At 36.5% G+C, this 15,954-nt stretch overlaps 1 protein-coding gene across 3 annotated transcripts in view; it reads right to left on the reverse strand.

Annotated features, from left to right (window-relative positions):
- Positions 1 to 6,134: 6,134 nt before the first annotated feature.
- The window catches only part of LOC107870790 (uncharacterized protein At4g17910), a 21,387-nt gene continuing 11,567 nt past the window's right edge, over positions 6,135 to 15,954 (reverse strand). For 2 of the 3 annotated variants that reach the window (XM_047394705.1, XM_047394700.1), the window contains 7 exons: positions 11,580 to 11,706; positions 11,386 to 11,490; positions 9,717 to 9,846; positions 9,557 to 9,608; positions 9,408 to 9,452; positions 6,534 to 6,632; positions 6,135 to 6,431 (listed from right to left, as the gene is read on the reverse strand). In XM_047394705.1, the coding sequence (XP_047250661.1) occupies positions 6,279 to 6,431; positions 6,534 to 6,632; positions 9,408 to 9,452; positions 9,557 to 9,608; positions 9,717 to 9,846; positions 11,386 to 11,490; positions 11,580 to 11,706 (711 nt within the window). In that variant the 3' untranslated portion in view covers positions 6,135 to 6,278. The other variant, XR_007043622.1, reaches the window with a different exon arrangement.

The following is a 15,954-nucleotide window of genomic DNA, read 5'->3' on the forward strand; positions in this document are numbered from 1 at the left end:
AAGGGGATATAGACCATCTTTGAAAGTTTAATTGGAGAACATACAAATTCAAGATACAAAAACTACATACTATAATTTAGATCAAAGTTAGAAGTTTAATATTAGAGAAAATGCATTGTTTTCATTCTAAACTATATACGAAATTATTGAGACACACTCGAAATTATTGAGACACACTCGAATTTTAGGAGGGTCCTATTACCCTTCTGGATTAATTAAAACCGTATTTTTTGTAACCTTAGTGCCTATGTGGCACATGCGTGTGTCTACGTGGACCTTCAGTGTGTTGTTTCACTAATGTGCCACGTAGGCACTAAGATTGTCAAAAATACGATTTTAATTAGTCCAGGAAGGTAATAGGACCCTACTAAAGTTCGAATGTGTCTCAGCAATTTTCTTGTATAATTCAGGATGAAAACAAACCATTTACTCTTTATATTATATTGTTCCATGTTAAAGATTTTAATGTTAATCTTTTCCCCTGAATCTTAGTGGTGTCTTTGCACTTCAGAGCAATGTCATCAGTAATACATTAATAAATAATTTAAGTTGACATTTTGAATATTTTGTTGTAAATGATAATAGAATACTTATAAGTTGAAATTGAAGAAGAGTACTCCATTGGTTAATTTAATGTGTTATACAATTTAAAATCAGTTTAAACATATCTCGCAGTTTTACATTCAGCAACTTTTCATTTCAACATTATCATTTTTGTAGAAATGTCATAACACATTTAAATCATTTGGTACATTATAAATTTATAGTAATATATAGCACACTTAGTTTAACATTAATGTTCAAAATTTTTCTTTATATACTTAAATTTTGTACTCAAACAAATTTAAACACATTTAAAAAAAAAAAAAAGAAAGTGTTAACTTGTGTCTAGCTACAATTCACTTGCAAAAAGGATAAAAAGGCTAAGATTTGTGAATCGCCAAAATGATCATCTAATTCCCAAAATTTCAAATACTAAAGTCATTTGCATACACACTGTATATGAAATTCTTGATCAAACATAACTTCAATGTATACCGTTTTCCAATTTCAACTTTATTGAAAACAATCTCTCTATTTTATTACAATAAAAATAACATCTATCGTATATCTCACCCTTCTCGAATTTATTATACTGTCATTGTTGTAACTAGAAGTACTTTGTTATTGCTCTTACAAGATGTGTCCATATGCCCTACTAAATCTTACCGACTCCATTTTACTAATAAGAATTTTAAGTTTTAACCCAACCAGATCAGATCATTCGTTTTCCGTATCTTTTCTTGTTAATTATTGCATCTCTCACACACACACTAAAAAATATGTATACATTCATAATTTCAGAGACACATAATGTTAAGTCATATGATGGTGGTAATGTTTTTGTTCCCAATTTATTTTTGTTCATATTCATATATAGAAGATGTCAAAACATAGTGCGAGAGTGTCTGCAAAGGAAGGGGGTCCAACTGGGTGAGGGGACCCAAGATTTAGATTGAGATATATGCATAAAACAACACAACAAGCTGTGCATAAAGCTACCCCTTCACGTTCTTACTTTAATAATCTTATTTTCTTTTCATTATTTTCCCTTCGAGAACTGCGAATTTGCAAGATATGACTGGCCCCCTCTCTTTTTTTCTTCTTTTGTATCGGTGTTCATATTGAAATCGGATTAAATTTGATCACACTAGAAAGTCTTAAATTAGAGGATAAAACGTTTTTTTAATAAAAAACGATTGTGTACATAAACCAAAATCAACTCGAAACCTCAAATTAAAAGTAAAAAATACTTATCATTTCACCGTAACTCGTTGGTTGCTGATCCCCTCTCTTTTTCTTTCTCTCCTGCTGTCTGTCCACTAAACCCAATTCCCCAGATGATGTATACACGTACATTTACCTTTCTCAACTTTTTTATTTCTTGTGGCTCTCATGTCTTTAATCATTAAAAAAACTATAGTCCCTACATTTATTTTAACTTCTCCACTATAATTCATTTTATTTAATTTGTCCCTCTATAAACAGATTACTTTTTTATTTGATTACTTTAAATTAAGAAAGTTTTTTTTATACTACTTTTAATATCAAATAGCTATACAAAGTGATAGTCAAATTTGATGTTCTAAAGCATTATTAATGAAATTAATGTAGTAAAATATACCTCTAACAAAAACTTTTTTTGTGTAGGGCAACAAAAGTCAAATAATATGAAATATAGGAAGTACTAAAAACAAAAATAGATGCTCATTTTTACTACTACTACTACTAATAATAAAAAACAATATAATAGAACTACTATTTCGTCCATCACTTTTTAAGAGCCAAAGACATGAAGCAAGTATAATACAAGGAGAAGAAGTGTGTGGAGGAAATATTGATTCTGCCTTAAAACAACTTTTCTCATGCTTTCAGTGGGATATATCATTCACATCTTCCAACTTAACCTACGTGAAAAGTAAGGGTCAGTCAGAAATCTGGAAGACCGGGGGTGGGGGTGGGGGTGCAAAAGGTGTCTCTAATGTCAGTTTATAGGGTCTGAAAAGAACTTTAATAGAGATAGTAGGGTTAACTTGAATATATTACTAACAGAAAACGAAGATACTTCTCTTTAATTAAGGTCATAGCAAGAACTTGTAACCCACCTTCCTCAATTTCCCCTTTGCTACTCACCATTATATATAACTTGAAGAGATGTCTCCATAATACGTGGAAGTATCGATGTAATTTCATAGTATCATTTTCCTCTGCTGCTCCCCTATGTATAACTGGTACTCAAAATTATAATGTATAAATTTATTGTCCGGTTCGTGTATGATTTAAAAATGCCCTCGTCGTTAATTAAGTTGTTCAACGATGCATTTTCTCCTAGTGATGATAAGGATAAATTTGGGCTTATGGAAAACAAAAGTACTCTTCTAAACACAACTTCTTACATAAACATTGTCGTATTTTCTAATAGTGTGACGATAGTTTGGTATACCGGATAAGGTGGGACATTCCACGAGTAAGCCTATCATAAAATTTATACCGTATTTGATATCCTATTGAAATAATTCATCAATACTTTTATCCATTCACCTTGAAATAAAAATCCTCCACGATTTGCAATTTTCGGATCTTTTCAAGGTTAGTATTGAGAATTGTTCTCATACACATAGAGACACATATTCCTGACATGACATTTTCAAATTGATCTCTGCAAAATACCCAGACATATATACTTGTAACAAACAGAAAATTAGGTGCAAACTCACAGTTCAACAAAGAGCACCGAACAACCTTTTTATTAATATTAAATCAATTCTAGTAAATACACACACAAAATATCTAGTTTTGCCATGAAATTATAGGTTCAAAGCACTGTATATCTACCTTTAATTCACCCCAGGGTGCACGCAATGATTATTTTTTTCTAAACAAATTTAGGTGCATAATACAATTTCATAAAATACAAGGTAGTAGTATGAATTCCAGCGAACTATGAAATAATAGTATAATATTTGCATGTCTCAGATGAACCCACGAATTTCTGATTCAGAGGAAATAGTCAACACAAGAGGATAAAGATTACATGAATCAGCTCTCTGGGAACCATAATACTATATTTTTTATTAATATAACGGCGTGCATTATTATCATCTGAGGAAGAGAACAAGAGTTCCCATATCAGGCACAGACATGAAGGCTCATTCAGATATTGACAGGTAGTTTTCTTTTAAATATTTAAAAAATCTTTGGTGAAAAAAAGTGATAAGAATAAATACAATACACACAATCAAAATAAATTTCTAGAACAGAGGTGAACCGCATTGGTAGGATGGTTGAAATTTCTCTACTCATTAAGATCTTGGGTTAGAGTTCTTGAGAATAAAAAAAGTCATATGCCTCATCAAAGATCAATACACGTTCTTGCTCCATTACTATTCTCATGTATCATACCAATTTACACTAGGTTGTGAAAAATTTGTATCTTATAGTAAGTTGATATACTGAAAAGAGAACGAAATTTACCCAATTTTGGCAAACAATGTAGAGGGAAAAGCTGCCATATGAAAAGACTTACTACGTAAATAGAATCCATGATGCATGAATTTGTTTTTCAATGCTTCTATCTTTTGACTCTTATTATATAGTATATACCACACACATTAATCAACTCATTAAATATGGAGTTCATTTTTTGACCATATATTTTGAAATGATATCAACAAAATATTTGGAAGTTTGTCCAAAAGGTAAATACTCGCTTGGGTCCTCCATGATACTTGAATCATACTTTGCCATCAACCTTGTCATTTCTCCTTGTCCTACTCTACTTCTCACTGCCCATTAGGTATCCAACGAGTTTGCACTTGTTTTTTCTTTTTTTGTTACAAAATATTCAAAAATATACTCTGTAACTAATAATGTGACATATTTTCCTATTTAGTTTATTTCAAAAAGAACAAATATTTTCGAATTTTGAAATAACTCAGCTTTAGAACTTTCATTTTATCTTTAAAGATATGGTGTATAGCAAAACAAGTGAATTACTTTAACCCACTAGTTATAAAAATATTTTCTTATTTCCTAAATTTCATGCTTGGTCAAATAGCGGGACATATATTGGACGTAATGCTATGTTGCTCGAACTTATCAAAAATGTCAATGGTTGCATGTCGGATTCACCAAAATTAATGTATTTTTGAAAAATCTGACACAAGTGCGGCATCAAAATTGAAGAGTCCGCACAACTTACACGCAAGGAGTAATACTTAGGGGTGACATTTTAGCCGCTAAACTAATCGTTCAAGAAATGCAGCTTAGCCGCTTGCCCAGAACTTTGACTAACACCCCCCAATCCCCCAAACCCCAACCACCCTCTTCTTCAAAAAAAATAAAAAAGTCTGCCCTCTGAAAAGGTAAAATAAAAAAAGAATCAGAACAAAACTTCCTCTGAAGCCTGCTGTCCACCCCCATCTCCAAAGCATGAAATTCAGTATTGGATTGACACTTTGCAACAAAAGAAAGTTACTCTTTTACCTCTAGTAAATGTTTGATAAACTTTAAGAAGTAGGAGTTTAGTGAGAGCATGTAATTACTCCAATTAATTTAACTAGAAATCTAGAAATTTATTCAACTAGAAATTTAGTTTTTTTATATGTGAAAGATGATTCAATCCAAAAATATGAAATAGCTCCAAACTGGTGGGAGATGGTAGGTATCTGGTAGAATTGTCGAGGTGCGAGCAAACGGGCCCGGCCACCACCGTTATCAAAAAAACAAATGTGAAATAGCTCCAGCTCTTTATAATCCACCTACTACACTTGTGGACTATAGCAAAGTACAGTGTACCTTGTATGATAAAAACCATATATGATAAAAATAACCAACCTTATATTGTACATAGTCACCTAAGGTCCAGACTAATAAAAGGTAAGGGCAAAACAATAACTCAGAAGGAAGGAAAAAAATAGACAGGAAGAGAGGGGGAAAAGAATAGGAAGGTAAACAGCAGATAAGGACCATGTGAAAGTAGAAACACAGGAAATATCACCTTATCTGGAGAAGAGGACATATGAATGGACATAGGTCATTGGACCATTGTCCATGGTCCAAGCTGTCAGGCCCTCTCTGTATAGGATATCCATAATCCATGTGACCAACCAAAGCTTTCTCTTCTCAAGTACATTTCAGCAATCATCTGCATTCAAAACTAAAACTCTACAATTCTATTATTATTCAAAAGAATAGTATTCTCACTTTCTTGGGGGACCCATTTCCCAAATGGGGCTTGAGTTTGGCTTTCTTTTTTAGCCCCAGTATTTGATATTTATGTACAGCCATGGCAATCCAACCCGGTGCATGCACAAAGAATGCGAAAAAGGGATTGAGGTCTCACTCTCTCCACTGCTTACTGTCACATATACTCCTTTTGGCTGTTGTAGCATAGCAAGGGCATATGATTTAGGCCGCGATAACATGGTCATGTGAGTACGCTTCGTTCAATTATCTCACACACACTGTGCATTTCTAATCAACAGAAATTGAGTATTCTGTAGCGTAGTTAAATCAACAGGTTCCTTTTTCCTCCTTTCCTTTGAAGGAAAGGGAAGAGGGGTCAAGGGAAAAATATACATCGCTCAGCCACATCAAACTAAAAGTGAATCCAATGCCTCTATTTCAGAATCTATTGTGGACATACAGGATCTATTACAGTAACAATAATGGTAAGAATAGTTATAATGGAAGACGGGTTAAAGAATAAATGAAATTGTACACTAGAACGAGCTCCACTACCAAAACTTCAAGCGAATACCATAAAAATGTGCAACTGCTGCAGCAATAGATAAAATGTATGCATATCCAACCAAGATAGCAAGTGCAACGAATGGTGAGGCAGAAAGGGTATCCATGGAAAGGTTAACCATTCCAGTTAGCACATTAGCCTGCATGATTGCACAACAATTTTTATGACTAATTATCCAGAGATCAAAGGTTGAACATAAAATCTTATAGAATGATGATGTCACCAATAAATTTTTCCTCACCAGAAGAAAAGAGACGAGTAAATTTCGGTCAAAAAATTCTATCAGTGCAGCAACTTTATATCCAGGTACATAATCAGCTAGAGTTAAAACTGCAAAAACCTGAAGAGGGGAAATGTTAGTCATGACTAAATAAAAAAAAAATCCTACATTATATGGATCACATCAGCAGACTTTATGCAGCATTACATTCAAGAGAAATTCACAAGTAGTCCCAAAGTTCTTCCAGAAAAACAGAAATAATTGCTAACTAGTAAAGTCTTCTTCTATCCAGAAGTCCGGTGTTGTTCCCTTCCAGGAGTGAAATGAATCTATCTTTGACCAAACTTTTTGAAATGGGTTCGCAACACTTTGAAAAAGCAATGCTCAGCTTGTGTGAGTGTATAATAAGTTGAATCTTCACAAGAAAAATTATGAGCATCGTACTTCACCCAGAAATAGGTCAAACCGCAAAAAAAAGTAGGGATTAGCTTTCCAAAAGACAAGAAGTTACCAGCCAACCACTAATCCTTAGCTCAATGACATCCATTCTCTGTGGTATCCTTTCACTAAGATGTGCGGATGATCCCAAACAAATTAAATTGTTAAGAGAGATTTAAAGTTAGAGATTTTCCTTACAAGTCGCAGCTTCATTCATCTTATTTAGAAAACAGTAATGGAACTCCTTGTGCTCAATGTCATTAATTTCTGGTGACTCAATCTACTTCTGTTTTTCCATCTCTAACTCTTGTTACTTCTTATATCTCCACTGAAAGATTGGACTTATCATGCTCTGAAATGAGTGGTAAACGATCATCAAACAACTATCTTTCACTTCCAAACTATTTGGGGTCAAATATATGATCTACATATATTCCTCTCTATTTGTATCAATTTTTTTTTTGATAACCGTGGTGTCCGGGCCACCTCCCACCAGCAACAGGTACCAGGTACCTCTGTCCACCAAGGCTAGAACAGATGGGAAGAAATCATCTAGTGTTTGTCTCTGTTGGGTGTTGGGAATTGAACCTGAGATCTCATGGTGCTCAACCCAACTTCATTGAACCACTAAGCCACACCCTTGGGTGCTATATCAATTTCTTTTTGTACTGGCAATTCTCTAAAACTAGAAGTTCTCTACATCTTACACTTATTCCCAGAGTCACATACAAGTTCTACAAACAACAACAACAATATACCCAGTGTTATCTCCACAAGTGGGGTCCGTAAAGGTAGGATGTACACAGATGGCAGACCTTACCCCTACCTCTGTGGGGATACTGATTGGTTTCAAAAAATAGCAAGATGCTGACATACAAGTTTCTACAAAACTAAAAGTACTACTGACAAGCACCAGATTTAATTGAACAGTAAAACCAGTAACTAAACCTTAATGCGAACTAGCTGGCATTGTCTTTATGGATCCTTTACTTCCTTTATCTCCTATTCTTAGCTAAATTTGCATTGGTTACCATAAATCATAGGTCGTTTTAGATAACCTCCAATCTGATTCTGTGTCTACTTTATCCTCTTTTAGCGCCTTCCGTCATCATAACATCACACCTACAACAAACCAATTCAACATGGTCAAACCATCTTCACTGATATTTTCTCATTTTATCCTTTTTGTGCAACTTGAATCCTCAGTCCAAAGTAATCATTTCAAGCTTTGTCCAATCTTGTTCAACTGCATATCCATATTAGCTTGTACATTTCTACAACATTCATCTTCTGAATATATTTCATTATTGAGACACTACACTCACTCCAGTATAACATCATTGTTCCCACAACCGTTCTGTAAAATTTTCTTTCACTTTGTTAGGCACTGAATTCAACGAAAATCTCTGTGTATCTCCTCCCATTGTCCTCACACTTGTAACTGGTCCTTCATAGGTATCCTTTATCGTATTTATATTTGATATGGATTCTGTATTTTCAAACTACCAACTAAGGACTTTACTGGCACTACCATATGGTTTCTCTAAGAATTTCTACAAATGTTAAAAAACAAAAAATCTGCTGTTACAAAACTACCAAGCATGAACCCATTCAGCCACGCTTGATATCCCTGTTCTACGCTCCATCACTATTTTCCAAATGTTATATTATTATAAGTTCAATTTAAAATACATATATATAGTATATAAGTTAAATATGACAATAGTTCAAACATCTTTCAACTCCTTTGTTCTTACATACTGGAACCAAGGTACCCTTTTCCACTCATTTGGTCTCTTTCACTCCTTAATATAACATTGAATAGCTTGGTTAGCCATCACTTAACCTCGCCAAGGCACTTCAAAACTAGACTACCCTCATCATATCCTTTACTTCAACGTAGGTTTATTTATGGATTCAGCTAAGGTTTCTATCTGTCGCACATGTATGAATATCTACCAAGTCGTCTTGTAATTTGTTTTGAGCAATTGACTGAAATAACCTCTCATCTGTCTTTAGTCTCATTATCTACTGTCAAAAGTTGTCGGAAATCATTCTTAATACACTTGGCCTAAGTTTTTCCAACTTTCCTCTCACTCTTGAAATAACTGATGAGAGATAATGCCCGAAAACCCATTAACTTAAAGAGACAAAAGTGCATCCATCCAATAGGACTAACATGTACGTCGGGTGCAAACTCCATTCACAAGAGTAGAACTGTTTGGAAGAGAAATCACTGGATAGATGGAATGAGTAGCTACGACCAGTTAAGCAAACAAAAGGAGCCACAGGGACGAGACAATTCCACATTCTAATTATGAAAAAAGAACTTTAAAAGTAGATACCATAAAAGAGTACAAGACTTGAAGAAAGAGTGCAAGAAAACAGCTCAGAACACTCTTGAAACACACAGCAGAAGAGAAATTTCAGAACCATGCCAATTTATCTGAATCTTACCTGAAGGTTCATAGCCAATACAATAGTTACATAAGCCAGGTTGCACTGTTAAAAGAGATTATTAGACATTTGACATAAAATTGCACTGAAAACTATGATATTTGCTACTGAAAATAGAAGTGGAAAACTCTCAGGGTAATACACTCTACCATTCTGCGAGAAACCCTCTCAACATGCCAGTCTAGGAAAACGGTCAACAACCTGCAACATGAAGAGGAAGCAACAAGCTTAGAAATAGCAGCACTTAATAGCAAGACAGCAAACATTAAGAAGTTGGACAGCAAAATGCTCCATAGCTGGAAATCAGACCAGAATAGAAGACAGATAATCCAGACTCTAATCCTTGCCCAATTGTTTGTCCTCAACACAGCATCTCCAGGTTTTCCAAAGAAAAGATAGTTGCCAAGTTGGACACAAACAAGGTACATCCCCCAGTAACCTGATATCACAAGAAATAATTTGCTAAACCAAAATTACCAATCATAAAATAAAAAAGCAAGGAGATTGTGAAAACAAATACTGAATATAATGATAACCACCTTAAACCCAGCTAAAGTCGATAATGCTCATACAAAAAAAATTAAATACCACATTTGGTTAAAGATGACTCCCTAATACCTTCTAAGAAAAGATATGACTAAGAAAATAGAAATAGCAAATTAACATGTTCTGTTCTGCCTTGAAAAGAGAAGTCATGGTAAGAGTTTTCACATCCTCTAGAAAAAGGGTACCCAAATGAGTAATTCTTGCCTTGTTCCAGAAATTTGGGGAAGAACTTCAAAACTTGCACAATGTAAACTTAGTTTTTCCATCTGGAAAAGAACTATTTTTCTTTAGTGAGTCTGATGTGTGTATGTGTTGATCTGGATGTTTATTTGTCCTAAAATATATAAGCTTACTTGTATTCCACCACAGGCAAAAGTTGATACATGTGCTAGATTCAACAAAGAACAAACCTAGAAAAAGAAAATGGATCCCCAGTTCTAACTACAATGAAGTTATATTACATGGACCAGCTTGCAAGATGTGAATATGTGATTACTGCTATATTGATTATCGTTACACTCAGAACTTACTGAACTTATCTCTAGCTTAGTAGCTTAGCTTGATTGATAAGCATTTGGAATCCAATGTTTGCAATTTTTTCTACATATAGGTACCTTTTCTTAGCTCTCCCGACCCAAATCAGAACATTCACCTCAAGTCCACACAATATTCACATAAGTCTTCCATTTAAACAAATTAGCAAACCCATGTATCCCATGTTTGGAAACCGTTTATACGTGTGCTAGACTCACCAAAGAAATACCCACAAAAAAAAAACTAAATAAAACCCCCAGTTCTTGCTAAAATAAAGTTACAATTCATGAACTGCCCTCAGTCCGACTACTACTATATTATGGACTAAGTAGGCGTTTGGCCATGAGAATTTTTTCAATTTTTTCCAGAAAATTATTTCACTTGAGAAAAAAAGTGAAAAACTATGATAGTTATATATTGAAGGGGAGTCTCAGAGTAATTGGTAAAGTTGCTTCCATGTGACTAGGAGGTCACGGGTTGAACCCGTGGAAACAGCCGCTAGCAAAAATGTACGATGAGGCTGCGTACAATAGATACTTGTGGTCCCGCCCTTCCCCGGACCCCGTGCATAGGGGGATCTTTAATGAACCAGGCTGCCTTTTTCTTTTAAATATGATAGTTATATCTTACAGTTTATTTTGATTTACAGGCATTGCAAGGCAGAACTTTAAAACATTTACATATATCGGTACTTTTTTCTTAACTCCACCTATGTGAGCTAGTCTCAAGTCCAGAAGGAGGAGAATGTTTCAATTCCAAGTTAAACTAAACAAACAACTAGACAGTCTCTTCTTCAAAGAATTTCTAAAAAGACACAAAGACCATAAAACTGAACAAGTAAGCAAACACATGGTGTCAGAGAGAGAGTGCTCTAATATCACTTCACAATTATACTTACCAAAAATGCTAAAAATCCCTTCTTTGTTTTGACTGATGATGTCATGTCCTCTTTCATTTGAAATAAGATATTCATTTAGCCCAAGCAACAGGGAGACCTCATATACTGAAAGGACAAACAAAAATTATAGGCTGACCAAGCATATCAGAAGGTACCAAAAATTCTGAGATGGGCCGAGATTACTATAATAATACCTACTAGAATAAACCACCCCAGAATTCCACAATAACTCGGTGGAAGATTAATCATCGACGTCAAAATTGCTACAGCAGCAAGAGTGAAAAAGAAATTCCAGTGCACGCCATATTCACCAACGTGAACCTATGACGAAGGAAATGACTTCTATCCATGTTAAGAATGACATAGTTTGAAGAGATGACTACCAAATGCGGATAAAGAAAGGATCATAGTAGCTATGCAGGAAAACTACAGGAGAAACATCTGCAAGCACTAGTACAGATATAAGATACATTTACTTGTACAAACCAACACAAACACACATAGGTAAGCAGTATTCAGAAAGGAAGTTCAAGGCTAGACCATGAAGCTTATGGAGGACCCTTCTAAAATTACCATTTTAATACAACCATAAGATGAGAAAAGTTAACAAAGATCACTGCTGTCAAACACAGGAAAATAAGAAAATTTTGAGAAATAGGAAAGGAAAAGCACTACACAAAGGTCTCCTTTCCTGCAACATAATTGTGAACTTTAATTTTGACACTACTATTGTTCTGGCTTCACTAATCGACAAAAGGGACTAAACCTTGCCAGTAAAACATTGGGCAATCCTGCCACCAAATTTGGCAGTTTACAAGTTAAGAAAGTAACACGACATTTTTAACGACATAGTATACAGCTAAAATATTCGGGTTACTACTAATCATTGAGCATGCTACTGCAGTGGATGACGATAACTAAAGGAAGGGACCATTCATTAACAATTCCAGTATAAAAAGTTTCTTCAATAATTCCACTTCGTGGAAAGACTAGAAATACTCATCCTTTGGTAGTCCCAGACTCTCCCTAATTAAGCTTTAGAGTTCATGCTAGATCCAAGCCAAAACCTACTCCTAACAACTTGTTGGATCAAAGTAGTGCATTATACATTTGCCCCAGCAGTGGAGGGCTTCGATTCCTGCTACACATGATGTGGCGAAAAAGACTGATTGAACAAGATATACCTTTCTTGTATTAAGATTTAAAACTTGTTGTACATAATTTCAAAGTTAAGATACATTTGACAATAATCAGAAATGATACAACAACTAATGCAACTACTATGCCTCAGTCTAAAACTAGTTGGAGTCGGCCATATAATTTCTTATTAACCATGTCTCTGCAATTAAATTCTTTTAGACCGCACTCAATGGTGGGGCTAGTGGTCAATAAAGTTGGTCGAGAACCATGAGATCTCAAGTTCAATCCAGAGTGAAGGCAAAAGCATAGGTGGTTTCTTCTCATCTGTCCAAGCCTTGGTAGATAGAGTTACTTGATACATGTGATGATGGGAGGTAGTAGGTATCCGATGGAATTAATCGAGGTGAGCACAGCTGACTCAGACACCATAGTCATCAAAAAGGTATTCATATTGATCATTCAGATCTTAGTCGTTACAACAGCAACAACAAACCCAGTGTAGTCTGGGGAGGGTCAGATCTTAGTCGTTAAGTTCATAAATTTCTTAGGTCTGAATTTTAATTATTTGGATCTTGACCATTAAGAGTTTTTTAATATTATAACCAATTAATGAGTCTAAATAGACTTGAATGATTACGATATTTAAGGATTCCTACAAAGAAGGTTGTTCACCAATTCCATCCGTGAACATTACCGTTGTCATTCACCATTGCCAATTAACATCGCTACATATCATTATTAACTACCACCACCCACCCACAACTACCATCCTCAGCCACAACCATACTGTTGCCAATCACTACAATCAGTCGTCATCACCTAAGTTGCTCGGACTCGGGTGCGGGTGTCTGATACGGGTACGGATCTAGAGGTCGGATCCTTCACGGTCTCAATTTAAAGATTCGGGGATATGGATCTAGGGATGAATACAGGTGTGGGGATTCGGTAAAAAATAATTTAAATATCTAAAAATAGAGTTATAAAACATAAATTATGAGATATTATATGAAAAACTTGAGGAAAAAATCTTGTTCAAGAAGACAATCTTGGAAGGAGATAAAAACAAAAGCAATAACATAGAAATTTCTATATACAAGGTATTCCACTTTCTTCAATTTCACCTTAGCGTTTGTTTTGATTACAAAATTTCTTAAATCTGTCCAAACTTTTCCAGTCGATTTTGGTCAAAGTACCAAAATCGGTTGACCAGATCGGGTACGGATCCCACACCCACACCCATGTCGTGTCGACACTGGTGCGGCACCAAAAGTAAAGAGTCCGAGTAACTTGGGTCACCACTACTACCCACCATTTAGCATCACACCACCAACCAACAATCACCATCATATGTCATCACTATATTTCGCAAACCACCGTCATTATTCACAACTACCATTAGCTTTCACTATTATCCACCAACGTCAGCTACTACTGTCAGTCACTATCACCACTAGCTACTACCCACGACACCATCATTAGCCAATACCATTCCAATCGGCACCCACAACCTCCACTACTATCCATTACCCCAACCACCCTAAAATTTTTTAGAAATATTTGTCGATATAGTGTTAGATTAATTTAATATTCTATTAAATTTTATATTTATTAATTTGAGGCAAGTTTAATTGTTTAGTATTCAAATCTTAATATTCAAATTCAAACATCCAAAATCTGACACTTCTCTCTCTAACGTACACTTTGTAACGTTCAACTTAACCTTTCCACCTCGACTGACCGGCGGACTCTGACGCCGGCGACGGCGTAGACGAGCCGGAAGCAGATAAGATCTACCTCTCTTTCTTTCTCTCTCTCCCTCAGATCGATCTCCCCAGTTCCTCGTTATCATCTTCCCCACCCTTTTCATTTCTTTTCCCGTCGCGACTATCGCCGGCGGGTTTAGGTTTCCCGCCGGCTCGACTCAGGTAACGGGGGAGGTATCCATAAGCAGCCAAACAGGTAGATCAGACGAATTGGTTCGACGTCCGTCGACGTCCAGATCCCGGCAAGTCCCTGAAGACGCTCCGGCGAAACTCCGGTGACACTCCGTCGACATAACCAGCGGCCCCGTTCCAGTCGACCTTCTTCTGGCAACCAATTTTCAACATCAAAATTGACGGACCAACAGCACGCAGGCGTACCGGTGACATCTAAACTTTGATTATTTCGTCACTCCATATTTCGGCACTTCATATAGTTTGACTTCTTTATACTATTTTGTTCCCTATCTCTCTTTTCTGCGTTCGTTACATGCTGCTAGTGAGCATAGTTGTGACTGGTTTCTTTGCTTAGTGGTGGATATTGTTTGTATCGTCTATACCTGCTTTGACCTTTTCTTGATTATTTCATATACTGTACGTGTGCCTTCTATTCCCGCTGTTACTTTATTACTGTTATTGTGGGCATTTTCCTGGACTTGTGGTTGTGGGCATTGATGGTAGGATAGGGTCATCTCCGAGGGGGTTGGCGCAAGGGTTGTGCTAGGGTTTGGGGGGGGAGGAGGAGTGTGGGAATGGGGGCTAGGTCTGGCGTTAGGGGAGGTAGAGGAAGACGTGGTGCTAGAATGAATAGGCTGCGGGTTGGATCTTGGAATATAGGTACTCTTCAGGCAAGTCTATTGAGCTGGTGAAGATTCTTAAAAAGAGGAGGATCAATATTGCGTGTGTATAAGAGACCAAGTGGGTAGGGTCTAAGGCTAGGGATGTAGACGGTTACAAGATTTGGTACTCTGGTAGCGTGAGACGTAGGAATGGAGTTGGCATCTTAGTAGATAAGGAGCTTAGAGGGCAGGTAGTGGAGGTTAAGAGGATCAGCGATAGGTTGATGACTATTAAGTTGGTCATTGGGGGGTCTACCCTGAACGTGTGTAGTGTTTACGCGCCTTAGGTGGGCTTGGATAGGGATGAGAAGACGCGGTTTTGGGAGGCTTTGGATGAGGTGGTAAGAGGAGTGCCTAGTTCCGAGAAGATTGCTGTAGCAGGGGATTTCAATGGGCACATCGGAGCGTTACCAGGAGGTTTTGGCGATGTGCATGGTGGTTTTGGTTTTGGGGAGAGAAATGAAGAGAGAGCTGCTCTGTTGGACTTTGCGAGGTCCTTTGGGTTGGTAGTGGTGAATTCGAGCTTCCCGAAGAAGGACGATCATCTGATCACCTTTCGAAGCGTGATAGCCAAGACCCAAATTAACTTTTTGCTGCTTAGGAAAGGGGATAGGGTGTTGTGTAAGGACTGTAAAGTCATCCCGAGTGAGAATCTTTCGACCCAGCATAGGCTCTTGGTAATGGACTTAGGTATTAAGAAAGACAAGAAGAGAAGGGTAGACCTAGAATTAAGTGGGGCGGTTTAACGCCAGCGAATGCGCGGAAGATAAGGGAGAAGGTGAAGGGTATGGGGGGGGGGGGGGGGGGGGGGGGGGGGGGGGGGGGGGGGG

The sequence above is a fragment of the Capsicum annuum genome, chromosome 1, assembly GCF_002878395.1.
Source record: "Capsicum annuum cultivar UCD-10X-F1 chromosome 1, UCD10Xv1.1, whole genome shotgun sequence".
Lineage (NCBI taxonomy): Eukaryota > Viridiplantae > Streptophyta > Magnoliopsida > Solanales > Solanaceae > Capsicum > Capsicum annuum.